Source organism: Camelus bactrianus, chromosome 34 (assembly GCF_048773025.1).
Source record: "Camelus bactrianus isolate YW-2024 breed Bactrian camel chromosome 34, ASM4877302v1, whole genome shotgun sequence".
Lineage (NCBI taxonomy): Eukaryota > Metazoa > Chordata > Mammalia > Artiodactyla > Camelidae > Camelus > Camelus bactrianus.
Window position 1 is genome coordinate 2474083 of NC_133572.1, and position 14571 is coordinate 2488653.

At 59.8% G+C, this 14571-nt stretch overlaps 1 protein-coding gene across 1 annotated transcript in view; it reads left to right on the forward strand.

Moving 5' to 3' along the window:
- The window catches only part of TEAD4 (TEA domain transcription factor 4), a 50168-nt gene that overhangs the window by 18667 nt on the left and 16930 nt on the right, over positions 1 to 14571 (forward strand). The window contains exons 3-6 of the mRNA XM_074357792.1: positions 9322 to 9386; positions 9760 to 9822; positions 13276 to 13404; positions 14461 to 14504. Coding sequence (XP_074213893.1) covers positions 9322 to 9386; positions 9760 to 9822; positions 13276 to 13404; positions 14461 to 14504 — 301 coding nt within the window. The remainder of the gene's footprint in view (positions 1 to 9321; positions 9387 to 9759; positions 9823 to 13275; positions 13405 to 14460; positions 14505 to 14571) is intronic.

The window sequence follows — 14571 nt, forward strand, 5'->3', positions numbered from 1 at the left end:
CGGGTGGACGTGAATGTTGGGGGACACTGTGCGGCTCAGCTCAACTGACTAAACTCAGATCTGCTTTGTCACCGGCCCAGGGTGGAGCGCCTACTTCGTCCTTTAGCGACCCCGTCCCTACAAGGCCAGAGGGTCCTTTCTCTTGTTGGAGAAGCAAAGTCCTTTTGAGCCGGACCCCAGGTCTGCTCTCAGTCACCAGGTGACTTGCCAGCCCCGCCGCCATGACTCTGCTGGGACCCCACTTCTGCGGCCTCCACACCCCAGGTCGGCCCCCGTGCCGCCCTCTAACCACTTCCGGTTCTAATGGTTGCTTCTGACTTTGGGTCCCCGTGGAAGCCTCACGGAGGAGACAGCTGCCGTGTACCTGCCGGTGCTGGGCTGGGACTGCTTGACGTAGGTTATCCCCGTGGAGCTGGGGAGGGAGGAGCTCCGGGTCCTGGGCTCTTCCCACTGCTTGGGAGGCGGGGTGGGTGTAGGTCACAGGGGGACACGTGAGGGTGAGGAGGCGCGGGGGTGTGGCTGGAGAGCTGTCAGGGTCCCTGGGTGGGGCCGTGATTGGTGCCCAGACACCTCTCAGGATTCATCTTCCTGCTTAAAAGGGACAAATGGTCTGGCAAACACAGGTGTGCAAGAGGTGTTGGCACAGGGAGGGAGGTAAGGGGATCCCAGGTCCGGAAGGGACAGAGCACGGAGGGCCACCGTGGGCCAGATCGTGGATTCAGAGCTGTTCCTTTGTACGTGGTGGCAAAAAATTCAGAACATAAAATATACCGTGTTAGCCACTTTCAAGTATACAACCCAGTGGCCTTAAGTGCAGTCACATTGTTGTTCAACCATCACCACCATCCGTCTCTAGAACTTTCTCATCCTCCCAAACGGAAACTCTGTCCCCATTGAACACTAACTCCCACCTGCCCCTCCCCCAGCCCCTGGTCCCCACCAAACACTTTCCGTCTCTACGGCTATGACTCCTCCAGGGACCTCACAGAAGTGCAGCCGCACGGTACGCGTCCTTTTGCGACTGGCTTGTTTTCCTGGGCATCACGTCCTCACGGTTCCTGCACGTCGTAGCAGGTGTCAGACCTTCCTTCCTCTTTAGGACTGAATCACATTCCGTTGTGTGGATGGATACCCCATGGGGTTTATCTGCTCACCCAGCTGATGGACATTTATTTGGGTGGATGCTTCAGTTTTTTTAGTCGTTAAGGGTGTGAATATTTCTATCCATATTCACACAGAAAGGTATCGGAGTTAAGAGGCTTTATCCTTGGTTACCTGATGCTTGCGACTGGACCAGGGTTTGGAAAAGGCAAGGCTGTGACTTCCAGCACCTCCAGGCCCTGGGTTGGAATTCCGTGCGGCAGGAGAGGAGCCATGGGTGGGGGAAGTGGGAAGAAATGGTGTTTGGCGAACTGTCCTGGCCTTGCCGGTGTCCTTTGTGGCTCTCCTTCCCCCGTGCTGAGGGACGAGGAGGGCCCGGGGTTGGGGGACCACAGCGGAGGAGGAAGAGAGGAGAGGGCCTGAGGCTGCGAGCCTCTTGGTGATGGGCTCCTGTCTCTCTGCGGGAGAGCAGGGAGGCTACAGCCTCTGCAGTTGCAAAGAGAAGCTCAGAGACACCGAGAGCTTTTCCCAGAGCCACTCAGGTGGGAGAGTGGGGCTCAGTGTGCGCCGTCACCTGTCACCCTGAGTGGCCCTCCGCGAAGCCAGCCCTGCCTCCCGCTTGGCCCCGGCTCAGGTGGGTCAGGCTCTGGGCAGGAGGATGGAGGCTGTTCTGCGGAGTCTGGTGACTGGCCCAGCCCCCTCGGCACCTGTCCCCCATGGTACACATCCTTCTGGGGCCCAGATGCAGGCCCACCCCCGTCCCCATCTTGTCTTACAGGCCCGGGGGCTGAGCCAAGGCAGGGCCTCGCAGGGAGGTGACAGGGGCTCCAGGCAGAGCGGAGTGGCCCAGCTGGGGGGTATATATAGCTCTGAGCTCAGCCCCATGTGTGGGATGGGCTGAGGGGGCAGACACAGGACAGGACCAGCCGCCAAGCTGACTCAGACCTCGTCTCCCGCAGGCTGCTCCCCCGCCCCCACCATCTCCTCCTTCTCCCTTGAGGACCCGCTCGGGCAGTCCTTGGAGCCCCAGCCCATCCTCAGCCCTCAGAGCCCTGGTCTTTACTCTCCCACGCCCCACATCTGGAGACCTCAGCTGATTTCCAGGTGGGCCCACCCGACGGGGCAGCTGGCCTCAGGCAGGAAGAAGAGCAGACTGTCCAAGGAGGATGTGAGACCTGGAGACACTGAGGACAGGGTCAGGCCGGCCCCCAGCCTGCCCCCGCACACCCCAAGCAGGGTGCCCCGACCAGGGCCAGGCAGACATGCAGGTGCCATGTGGGTGCAGGACAGACTGGCGCCGAGCCTCCCACGCCCGTGGACCAGGGATGCCAGCCCTCTCCGGCCCATGGCAGCCTCCAGTTTCGCCCTGTCACGGTGTGACCCTCTCCCTGGCACTGCCACGCTGGTTGCTCTGACCTCCTTGTCCAGCCTTGCTCTAGCCCCGTGGGCAGGTGATGGGAGGTGAGCGTGGGACAGCTTCTCCCGGCTGGCCCTGGCTGGCCCGCTATCCCTCCGGGTGCAGGTGGCCAGGCCGGCTCTGGCTTGCTCCAGGCCTTCCTTCCTTCCCCTCTGCCCGCCTGCCGGGCCCCTTGCCCTCCTGGAGTTGCTCTTGGGTCTCCCAAGTCTCTGTGCCTCTCCTGTCCTTGCCCCCTCATCTCCTGGGGCCTCGTGGCCTGTTAGCTGTCCGTCAGTTCCCATCAAGCACCTGCCGCTCTGACCCAGGCCTGGCTGGGGGCCTTGTCTCTGTTCTCTCCGGCCTCGTGGTTGAGGGAGAGGCGGGAGGACGTCTTTGGAAAGTCACAGATGGCACTTAGGTCGTCTCTGGCCAGGCAGCCGAGGGCTGGGTCATCTTGGAGGCTTTCTGGAAAGAGGTGGAACTTGAGCTGGCTTTGGCGGGGCTGCAAGGAGAGTGAGGCTTGGCGCAGAAGCGGAGCTTTGCCTGGGGGATCGGGGGTCGCCTTGGGGATCTGGGCAGAGTGCAGGGATGAGGGACCGTCGGAGGCAAGTCAGTCAGCTGACGAGAGGCAGAGCAGAGGCTGCAGCCAGGTCAGGCCTCTGGTCACTGGGACAATGGGGCAGGTCAGGGAGCCTCATCCTGGCTCCTCCTGCCCCGCTTCCCCGCTGCGACCCTTGGGTCCTCCGCTGCTGGGCTCTGCTTCTCCCTCTTGTGGCCTGGAACCTGGCTTCCTGCTTCCAGAGGCCTGATGGTGTGAGCCTCTGTTCGACCTGCTCTCTGTCCAGCGGCCAGTGTGACCTTGGCTGGTGGATCACCTCTTCTCAGCTTCAGTTTCCCCATGAAAAATGAGGATAATAATATGACTCTTACCTTTGGGGAGTTTTTTGTTTTACTTATTTATTACTTTACTGTGGGGAAATATGCACAACATAAAATTTCCCACTGTGACCATTTGGAAGTGTCCAGGTCAGTGGCAGTAAGTCCATTCACACGGCTGGGCTGCCATCACCTCCTTCCGTCTCCAGAGCTTTCTCGCTCTTCCCTGCAGAAACTCTGTACCCATTAAACATAACTCCCGTCCCCCCCGCACCAGGCCCTGGGGACCTCTAGTCTGCTCCCTGTCTTTATGAATTTGCCTGTTCTAAGTACGTATCACAGCAGTGGAATCTTACAACACACGCCTTTCTGTGTCTGGATTATTTCTCTTAGCAGTGTCTTCAAGGTTCATCCGTGTTGTAGCGGGTGTCAGGACTTTCTTCTTTTTTTATAGCTGAATAATATTCCACTGTATACATAGACCATGTTTTGTGGATCCATTTATCTATGATGTACATGTGGGCGTTTCCACCTTTTGGCTGTTGTGAACAATGCTGCTAGAACACGTGTGTGCAAGTGCCCGTCCCTGCCGTCAATGCAAGTGGAATTGTTGGATCATATGACTCTTTTTAACTTTTTAAAGAACTGCCAGGCTATCTCCCACAAGTGGCTGCACCGTTTTACAGTCTGCCAGCAACATACAAGTGTTTCAGTTTCTTCACATCCTCTCCAACATTTGTTACTTTCCTTTTTTTTTTTTTTCAGTAACCATTCTAGTGGGTGTGAGGTGGTATCTCATGGTTGGATTTGCATTTCCCGAAGGTTAGTGATGTTCAGTAGTTTTTCGGTGCTTGTTGGAAGAAGACACTATTTTCAGCGCAGCTGCTGGGATGAGAGGCGCCCAGGGAAGAGTTGGGGTGGGGTGCATGCTGCAGAACTGGAGGGGACATCTTCCCTGCCCTCAAGGAGCTCAAATGAATTGAGCCCAGGAAGGCACATACCCTGTGCACCAAGCTTGGAGGTGAGAGGGGGCACGCCCACCTGGGTGGGGCACGCCCAGCTGGGCGGGGCCCCGGAAGCCGGGGGCCTTGAAGCCGGGGCAGGATTTCACCAGAAGCCTCAGAGCCCTCCAGGGACAATGGTGGTAACAGCTTGGATGTCAGGCCTGAAAAAGTTTCTTCTCCACAAATAGCCTCTGCCTCCAGCTGCAGGTGTTTATAGTCCCAGCTGATCCCAGCCAGAGAGGCCCCCAGGCCAGGCTGTGGGCATCAGGGCGGGGCCCCAGCCTGAGGGGTGAGCTGCGCTCCTGCACAGGGCTCTCTCCCACAGCAAAGATCCTACCTGGGCAGATCTGTCTCTTGGTGGGGAAGCTCACGCCCTTTACAACTTTGAAAAATGAACAGCCTTAGTTCTTACAGGACCTTATCAACTCTAGTAGACGTAACAACTGTCTTTGCTGACTCTTAGTAAGTGGAAGAAACATTTAACATGTTTACAGCCTGGGGGGAGGCTGGTACAGGGAGGAAATGAGACACTGAAGGCCTGTCCCAGAGGATTTTGCAGATAGGACAATAATTTTCCTGCTCCTGTGTGACTGGGGGACAGCCCGGGGTGGCTGGAAGGACATGCGTGATCTGGGTGTGGGGTTCGTGCAAAGTGGGGGTCACTCGGTGTGGCGTGTCCCACCTTCAGTCCTTTGTGCCATGGGCCGTCCTTGCCCATGGTGGGGTGGGGCCGTGGCTGTGAGCTGGGTGCTGTTGGACACATGTCCTCTGACAGATGGGCCGCAGTCTGGGGTGTCCTTTCCAGCCCCACCCAAGCCAAGGCCACCTGCCACGCTGCAATGCCCAGCTGCCCCACTGGCCCCTGCTTCCCCAGCCCGTGATCTCAGCCACCGGAGGGGCGGAGGCCTGCGGCGAGGCAGCGAGTGGCGGAGCTGGGACCGGGTGCGGGCCTCGTGCCTCCCCACTGACTCACCCGGGTTTCCTCCTGGTCTCTTCCTGCTGGCGCTTCACTTGCTGCCTTCGCCGGGGCTGCACTCCCTGCGCTCTGCTTCTCCCCCAGGCTCTGTGGGCCTCCTGGTGTCTGTCATCCAGGGCCCTGCGTACCGCTGTCAGGAGAGAGTGAAGACAGGTGGGCAGGCTCTTGGTCCACATAGTTGGCTTTTCCTCCCGGACCTGGGCTGGGGTCAGGGGAGAGGCCAGTGAGACATCGCTGAGGACCTACTCCATGCAGAGACCCAGGGAATCGGGGGGACTGGTCCAGAGGGGCGGAGCAGAATGGTCTCTGGCAGAGGAGACCCCCAGCCCAGCCAGGGGAGGCATCTGTGGGGAAAAGCAACCATTGTGAAGCCCTGGGTGTGGCCTTAGAAACGGATGTTCCCATGACCCCAGGAAAGCGTGTGACTTTGAATAAGTCACTTCCCCTCTCAGGGCCTCAGTTTCTTCTCGCTTAGGCTAGACAGGACCTCTGGGGGCACCGGGTCCCTCCGCTGCTTCTGAGAGAGATGGCCCTCGATGCCATGTTGACTCAGAGAAGTGACCCTGTGGTATCTAAGAGGCGGGCTCTGGAACCAGTCTGCCTGGATCTAAATGTCGGCCACTTGCTGGCCTGTGGCCCTGAACAAGTGTCTGAACCTCTCTGTGCCCTGATTTCCCTGCCGATAGGATGAAGGTGATGGTACCATCTGCGTGAGCTGCGTGAGGACTGAGAGTGTGAGTGCGGTGGGAAGGGTGCAGCTCAGTGTAGAGCACGTGCTTGGCCTGCGTGAGGTCCTGAGTTCAATCCCCAGTCTCTCCGTTAAAATAGAAGCACTGCAAATATTCACGCAATTAAATTAATGAACACTAAATAAAATTTAAAAAAAAAAGAAAGTGTGAATGCAAATCAAGCTTACTTGTTCTGTCAGTGCCCCACAGACGTTCATTAGTGTTACTGTGATCACAGGAGTGGAGGAAACCACGGCGGCTGGTTCCCTGTGCCTGTATCAGGCCTGGGTGAGAGTCCGTCTGCAGGCAGTAGGATGGCCAGGCTGGCCCCTGCAGGAAGTCAGGAGGCAGGAAGGAAGCTGTCTGCTCGCCTTGGCGCCAAGCCCCGGAGAAACCCAGTGCTCCACTCCCACGCGGGGGTCCTCCACTGCCGGCACTGCCTCTGACCAGCACTGCGGGCCTGGTCAGCATCAATGGTCTGAGATGAGCCAGTACGGGAGAGGAGGCCACGTCTCCGCTGGAGGGGAGGGGAGAGGCATGACTCGAAGAGTATGACAGACCTGGACACTTGGGTCTGGCTCCTGTGGGCCCCGTGCCCTGGGCCGGGATGGCTCGTCTGGGGACAGAGCCTGAACCCTGTAGCAGGCGGGGACATGGTTGTGGGGCTGGGTGGGGGCTCCGTCTCTGTGGCCTGGGGGTCGTCTCTGGCGTGTGAGTGAGGCACTCAGCCAGCTGCGGGCAGGGGCGTCCCAGCGGCTGTCTGACGCTCACTGCAGAGGACGTGCCACCGTGTGCAGGAGGCCCGCCCGCCCTGGGAGTGCAGCCCCCACTGGCCGAGCATCTTCTCTGCCGGGCACTGTGCCGCTGGCCTGTGGCTGAGCCAGGACTCAAAGCCGGGCGTTCGTCCTCAGTCTGCTGGTGGCCCGGAGGGACAGATTTTCTGACCTCAGTTTCTCCATCTGCCTGCCCTGCGGGGAGATGGGTTCCCTGTGAAGTTAGGGAGGATCACCTGTTTCCGGGTGCCTGAAATTTTTATTTGTAATTAAAATTTTTGAAGTAGTTTTATTGAAATATAATTGACATACGATAAACTATATGTATTTGGAGCGGAGCTGTCCTCCTTACAGGAGTTGGGGGTAGACGGTGCTTCGTAAGTGAACCACTGGGTGTGGGAGAAGGCGCTGGAGGACGTGAGGGCCGTGGGCAGGCAGGGTGGGTGGAGGGTGACCTCAGCTCTCAGTGGGGTGTTTTGGGAAGATGTCCCCCCCATAATGGCAGCTGAGCAAAGATGCCATTGGGGTGTGAAGGGGAGGGAGTGGGCCTGGGGGCCTCTGGGGCAGAGAACAGGTTGCACAAAGGCCCAAGGTGGGACTGGCCTTGCACGTCCAGGAACAGCCCAGAGACCGAGGGTGGGTGGCGTGAGATTGGAGAGGGGCTGAGCTGGGATGGGTGGATAGATCCTGTGGGGTCCGCCCCTGGACCGTGGGGACTAGATGACTCCCGTGGGCTCAGGACACCTTTGTTTTACAGAAAAGGAAACTGAGCCACAGAGAGCTGTCGTTGAGCCAAAGTTCAGGTCTGTTTCTGAAGTCAGTCCAGTTTGGACACATTTGAGTGAGAAATGGCTGTCAGGGCCCAGACTGAAGAAGAGAAAGCTGAGTGAGGTCAGGGGGAAGGGGCTGGCCGAGGTCCCAGAGCTCTGCTGGGCTAGAGCCTGGCTCCCCAACCCCCAGCCCCCTGGCCATTCCCAGTCCCTGCTGGTGATGCTCAGACCCTCTGCCAGTGAAAACAGCCTTTCGCGGCTGCAGCGTGAGTGCCTCTGGATAGACATAGGGTGGGACTGGCACATTCACCGGACTGCCAACGGAGCCTGTGGACTACCTTTCCCTGGAATGTTTTGAGAGCAGACATCGTGCTGAATGGCGGGCTTAGAGGCAGACCAGCCCACAGTCGTTGTCCCCAGGGTCCGGTGTCCCCCCCCACCCTGTCCTTTCCCGACACAGACAGGCCAGCGCCCTGCTCTCAGGCCAGCAAGTCTTTCTGGCAGACGAGACCTCCTGAGGGTGGCCTCTGGATTCAGCCTTGGCAGTGGGGAAAGGTCAACTGGGGGCCCGCTTGGCCTTGGCTGTGCTCTCTCAGGTGGCGGATGCCCACCCGTCTCGTCCTGCCTGCCCCCTGCATCAGCAGCAGCTTCCTCACTGCGCGCCGCAGCCCTCTGGGCTCAGCAGGGCCCATCGGGACAGGGCAGGCTGGTGGCTGTGTCCTCGGGTGCCAGAGGTGGGGAAAGGAGGTGACAATTCCTGCTGAAACCCTCTCACCCCCCGTCTCCCTACCAGTGCCCTTCTTTGTGGTCTAATCCTAGCAGTGATCGGAGGAGCTCAAGGCTCACCCGACTGCCCAGCCTGAGCTGGCCCCCATCCTCTGAGCACGCGGCGTGGTCCCCATCTGACGTGTGCGTGGGGCCATCATGTGGGTAGCTGCCTTTCCTCGACTGGGTGGTGAGCTCTTGGAAAGCAGGAACTTCTTGTCCTGGTGTCATTCACAATAAGAGAGGAGCTGGTGGCTCTGTGGTTCTGCAGGACCTCACAGCAGCAAACTCTAGGAGGCTGGGCCCACAGCAAGCGCTCGAAGGACCTACTGACTGTCCAGCCAGAGCTGGAGCTGGAGCTGGAGCTGGAGCGGGGTCGGCTTGGTCTCCTGCATCTGGATGAGGGGCCCCGGGTTCCTCTCTGGAGACGCTCTGTGTCTCAGCACTTATGTCCCCCTGCCCCCTCTGCCCACAGACAGGACGAGACATCCTGTAAGGTCCTGCTCACTGACGGAGGTGGTGGGGATGGTGGGAGGCCCAAGGCCAGCTTTCCCCAGCAGCCTCCCCCGCGAGCAGAGGCCCCAGGAGGATGCGGAAGCAGAGGCAGCTGTCGGGCTGTAAGGGTGGGCAGAGGCTGCATGGGAGAGATGGGGGCTCCGAGGCGCTTCCCGAGTGTGCGTCCAGCTGCCCGCCCGCAGGAGGCCCATGGCCCTGTCCCCTTGCTCTCAGGTTACTGTCCCTCAGCGAGGCCTCGGCTTCCTCTTGCTGCTTGGAGGCCCCTGGGATCTCAGGGGGGGAGGAGGGGATCTGCAGAATCCTCACCCCAGGCACCACCCAGGTGGGCAGAGGGTGAGGGCAGGGGCCCCTCAGGCCCTCTTGTTCACCTCCTTGGTCCTTGTCCCCCCGCTGAGAGGCTGTTGGTGTCCCCACAGGTCGGAATGAGCTGATCGCCCGCTACATCAAGCTCCGGACCGGGAAGACCCGCACCAGGAAGCAGGTGGGCCCTGGGGCAGGCTCCCCAGCACTAGCCGGTGCCCAGGGTGGGCCGGCCCCGCAGGACTGGGCGTGGGCTCTGGGGGCCAGCTCGGGAGGGCTGCTCTGCCGAGTGTGCCACAGATGGTCCCTTTCCCTGGGGTCCCTGCTGCCGTCACCTGGGAGAAGACCCCTCCCCATCCCTCTCCAGACCAGCGGAAGGACTGCACTTCTATTTAGCTGGGTGAGGCAGGGCCGAGGGCCGTCAGCGACTGACCCTTCCATTCATTCATTCAGTCATGATGTGGCTGGGGGCTGTGGAGGGCTGAGGGTTGAGGAGGCCACACGGGAGCCGACTGTCGGGGAGGTAGGAACTGGAGCCTCTCTTCCTGCCACAGGTGTCCAGTCACATCCAGGTGCTGGCTCGGCGAAAAGCCCGGGAGATCCAGGCCAAGCTAAAGGTAAGGCCCACAGCAGGAGGGCAGGGAGGGCCTAGGGCTGCAGTGGCCCAGCCTTCCCGGAGCTGGGGTCTTTTCCCAGTAGGAAAAATCTCTTGGGTTAGGGAGTGGCTGCTTGTGTGTGGAGCCAGCTTGCTTGTTGGTGCTGAGGAAAGTGGGGTTCAGCTTGTAACCTCTCTTCTGTCTGCGCAGGAAGGGCATTGACTGGGAGGTGTGTGTGTGTGTGTGTGTGCACGGCCAGGCTCACAGCATCCTGGGAGGCACAGGCTAGGCTCCTGCTGTGTTCCCTGCCCTCCGCAGCTCAGAGGGACAACGCATACCCCAAATCACATGGCTCAGAGAAGCCAGATTGCCATTCAGGCCCCATTCCTTGAGAACCAGTGGTCCGGTAGTGCCATTGACCAGAGCCCTTGGGGGGCTGGCAGTGGGAGGCACTGTTGTAGGGTGGGGTTCAATCCTGGGGGAGGGCTGCAGGAATTCCTTACACCCTCCTCTCTGGGTCTGGTGGTTCCTCCCCCTCCCTGGATCAGCCCCATCTTGCAGGGCTGTCTGCCCGCAGGTGACTGCTACATGGCAGGGGGCCAGGCTGGGGGGCCAGCCACTGGCAGGAGTCCTGTCCCCATGGGACTCAGACCTCCTGGCCCCTGGGGCGGGGCCCTCAGGTGAACACTTGGAGGGGGTGCACTTTCCATCACAGAGGTGTTCACAGCAGAGCTTGGGAGGAGGAGGTAGCATCTGAGGCTTTGACTAGACCAGTAAATCCACAATCCTCTCTTAAAGCAGGGGAAACCCCCTTTCATTTTTCTCCTGAATTAAACGTCACCCGGATACGTTACCAGAGGAGCTCCTCTGGCCAAAGCTAGGTCGGCGAGAAGCCGGTTAGGGATCCCTCCTCCTAGTCGCCTCTCAGGCCCCATGACTCTCAAAACCGGAAGTGCCCGGGACGCAGTTTAAAAGCCCCTGGACTAGAGGACCTCAGAGGCCCCGTCTGGCCCCGTAGTCCACGACCTTGACACTGGAGGCTCCGCGTGCGTGGGTGGGGACCTCCCCACTGCCCCCTCGGCTCCATTCCCCCTGCATCAGCCCAGCGGCCCCTGCCCCCCACAGCTGCGGCCCAGCCCTCGCTCGCTCGCTCGCTCCTTTGTTCCTGGGACAGCCGGCTGGGCCGCAGCTGTGGTCCCTCCCTCTCAGCCTGGCACGTGTATCCAGACACCACGGCTCCGGGGGCCACTTGCTCCTCATTCTCTCTCTGGTCAGCCTGTGACTGACCCAACAGGGGACCAGACGGAGAGCAGATTGTCTGGTGTTCTGTTTGGAGCCGTTGAGGGGAGCTTTTAGTTCCTGCGGGGCCCAGCTGCACGGCCCACGTGTGCTTCGAGGAGCTGTGCCTGTCCTTGGCTGCAGGCTCTGACGTGGGGCCAGGAGCAGCCTTCAGTGGACCACTGGCCTGGCTTCAAGGGGAGCTGTGAAACCCTTAAATAATACACAGATTTTCAGATTTTTGAGAAGATTGATCTCAGGATTTTGTCACAGTCTCAAAGCGTTCTGGGGTCCATAGCACTTAAGCTCCCGGTGGACAGCAAGGTGGTGGAAATCCTCGGGTCATGGGCTTGGTCTGGCCCCACCCTGCCCCGGGCCGCGGGCGCTTGGCCGGCTCACCCACCCGCTCAAGCTCTGTGCAGCTTCCCTGTCTGTAAAATGACAGGGGTCAGCAAGGTTGTGTCTAAGATTCCCTCCAGCCTCAGAATCCAGTGGCCTGGTCACTGTGCCATTCTCCCCCACCCCCACCAGATCCCTGTGCTGCCCGCTGACCCTGGCCGTTCCTTTATACTGGCCACTGGGAAGGGATGCAGGTCACTGACACTGAGGGTTGGGGCTCTCCAGCCTCACAGCGCCGTTGCTTGCAGAGGTCTGTGGACTTTCTAGGGCACAGCCTGCCACTCCTTTCATGTCTTAGAGGGAGGGGTCTGGGCGTGTGTGGCTCCTCCCTCCTTGGGAAGAGGCAGCCTGAGGCTTTGGTTATCAGAGATGACCCCAGAGCAAGGCCCAAGTTTGGCCACAGAAGGACAGTGGGTTGAGGACACCCTACCACTCAGAATGGCCTCCCGGGCACTCAGTCTTGACAGTGGGTGCCATCAGATCCTGGCATGTCCCCTCCTTGGTCTACCGGGTCCCCCAGACCTCACAGAGCCCACCGTCACGTGGCCACTCTCAGCACCCTATCCCCTAAATTCTCAGAGCCCCAGTTTCTTCATCTTAAAATGGGGATCCTAGAATCCTGCCAGCCTCACAGGAGTGCTGTGATGTTCAGAACCACAGTGAGAAGACAGCGGTCTTTACCTGCCAGGGCTGTCTCGTGCCACCTGAGCATGAGCGTCCCTGAGAGGCCAAGTGGAAGGCCCTGGCCCCACAGCCGCACCATGCAGGATGCTAGGTGCACCCCCTGGACCGACAGGGCCTTCCTCCACGGTGATGCCCACCCACCTGGCGAGTGAAGTCATGTGCAAACCCAGCTGTGAGCTGCAGGGACCTCCCTCAGCAATCAGCTTGCTTACCACTCAGGACAGATTCGGGTCCCCCCAGCTTGATTACTAAATAAAGGGCTCACTTACTGTTCCCATTAAAAAAACTCGTCATAAAGATACAGACTTTCTCATCAGAGCTCCCCAGTTGACATAATCCAACCTTTTAGCCCCAATAATGCTCCTCACCCCAAATAATACTTCTGTTCAGTCTGTATGTGTGGCCTTATTTTGGACAAAGATACAACTCCCGCTAGGTTTTTGGAAGTAGAGAATGTGTATGGTTGGTGTTGAAGACCACCGGGATGGGGGAGCTCCGGAGGGGACCCACTGGCTCAGACAAGAAAGCACTGTTACCATTTCTGTTACAACCAGGGTCATGGTGCTGATTTGTTAAGAGTCTGTGCAGGATGAACCTGTTTTGGGGGGCCTTTGGACCACAGAGGACAGACACTTGGTATTTACATTCTGACATGAAAGTTCGAGGGCCGTGGGGGGCCAAGGTATGGAGACCCACAGGGCAGGACTGAGGCGGGGGCCACAGGAGACCGTCCCTTGTCGCAGTCCATGTGACCGAGGACGAGCCCTGCTGAGCAGATATGTATTCATCATCTCCCGTGAGCCAGTGGGGGTGCAGGAGAGCGAGGCCTGGGTAGTCCCTGTTCACAGGTGTTCCCACGGTTGGAGAAATGAAAGCCGTGGTCTGGCAGATGGTCTCCAAAATCTCTTTCAACTCTAATGCAATGGGCAGGACAAGAATATGCCCCTCTGACAGATGAGGGCGGTGACCACTTACCCAGAGTCTCAGGACAGGCTACCGGCACTGCCGGGACTGGAGCCTGGTCCCTGTCGCCAGCCCGGACCCGCCTGCCCGAGCCTGCCCGAGCCTGCCCTAGAGCCCACCGCTGAGGCCCTCCCTCCGATGTCTCTCCAGGATCAGGCAGCTAAGGACAAGGCCCTGCAGAGCATGGCTACCCTGTCGTCCGCCCAGATCATCTCGGCCACGGCCTTCCACAGTAAAATGGCCCTCGCCCGGGGCCCGGGCTACCCGGCAGTCTCAGGGGTAAGTGTGGCCGCCTGGAGCCAGCGGCCAGACCGCCTTGTCCTTCTCGCTCCTCCCCCCGCGAGGGCCACGGCCCTGGCCACAGCGACGCTTTCTCTCTCGAGTCCTCTCGGGCCAGGAGAGCCGGGGAAGGAGGGACCAAGGACCGAGGGGCCGCGCAGGTGTTGGAGCTGCCTTCCTGGGGGCCTTGGCCGTGACTCGGGCGAAGCTGCCCCGTTAGCCGGCGACCCTGTGGCTCTAAAGAGTTGGCCCCGAGCTCACGGAAGAGGAAGGAGAGCCCCAGGCTTTGGCACAGCACCAGCAGGTCCTGAGTAGCCCCTGCTCCGTCCTCGGGTGCTCAGCACCGCTCTCCTTCCCGGTGGAGGCTGATGTCCAGGAACAAAGTAACACCTCTCGAATTTTAAACTTCTTGGCCCGAGAACCGGTCTCTAGGTCGTGGCCAGGTTGTTCTGCACTCAGAAGAGTCCAGAAAGGCCCCTCCTTCCCAGGGCTGTGTCCTCACAAGGTTTTCTGGGCCATCAGGACTGAGGGGTCTTTGGGACGTCCCTCTGCACCACCCCCAGCCCGCGGGGAAGGGCAGTCTTAGGCCCTGTGCTCGGCGAGCCTCTAGTCCAGTGTTTCTCAAAGTGTGTCTGGAGATGGCTAGTTCGGCAGGGTGACAAACAGATAAGACTGCAGGATGCAATGACTCCATTCATAAGGGAGATCAGGGCAGTTGGATCTAAATAGGATTCTTGACTCTAGGACCATTCAGAGCCGCATGTGCCACTGTCACTGTGGACCTCTCTCTGAGGGAGGAGACGAGTGCCGCGTTGGCGAGCCTGGGGGCCTCTCCCGGGAGCCCCTTGTCGACAGGCATTTCAGAGGCTAGAGTTCCTTGCAACACGCTTCGGGACGCCGCTCTGCCTGGTTCGAGGCAGTAGCGTTAACTCTCTCCCACCGCCCCTGGGTCCAGGCTCCAGCCTCGCCCTCCCGCCGAGGCCCCCACCCGGCCTGTCCCTGCACCACTGGCCGCGCACGCGGAGCCCTGCTGATTCTGCGCTTTTGCCTCCTCAGTTTTGGCAAGGAGCTTTGCCGGGCCAAGCCGGGACATCCCACGAGTGAGTATGGCCGTGGTGCTGCCCTTGCTCCCGCGACTGCCCTTGGGCCCGTGAACTCATGCTACAG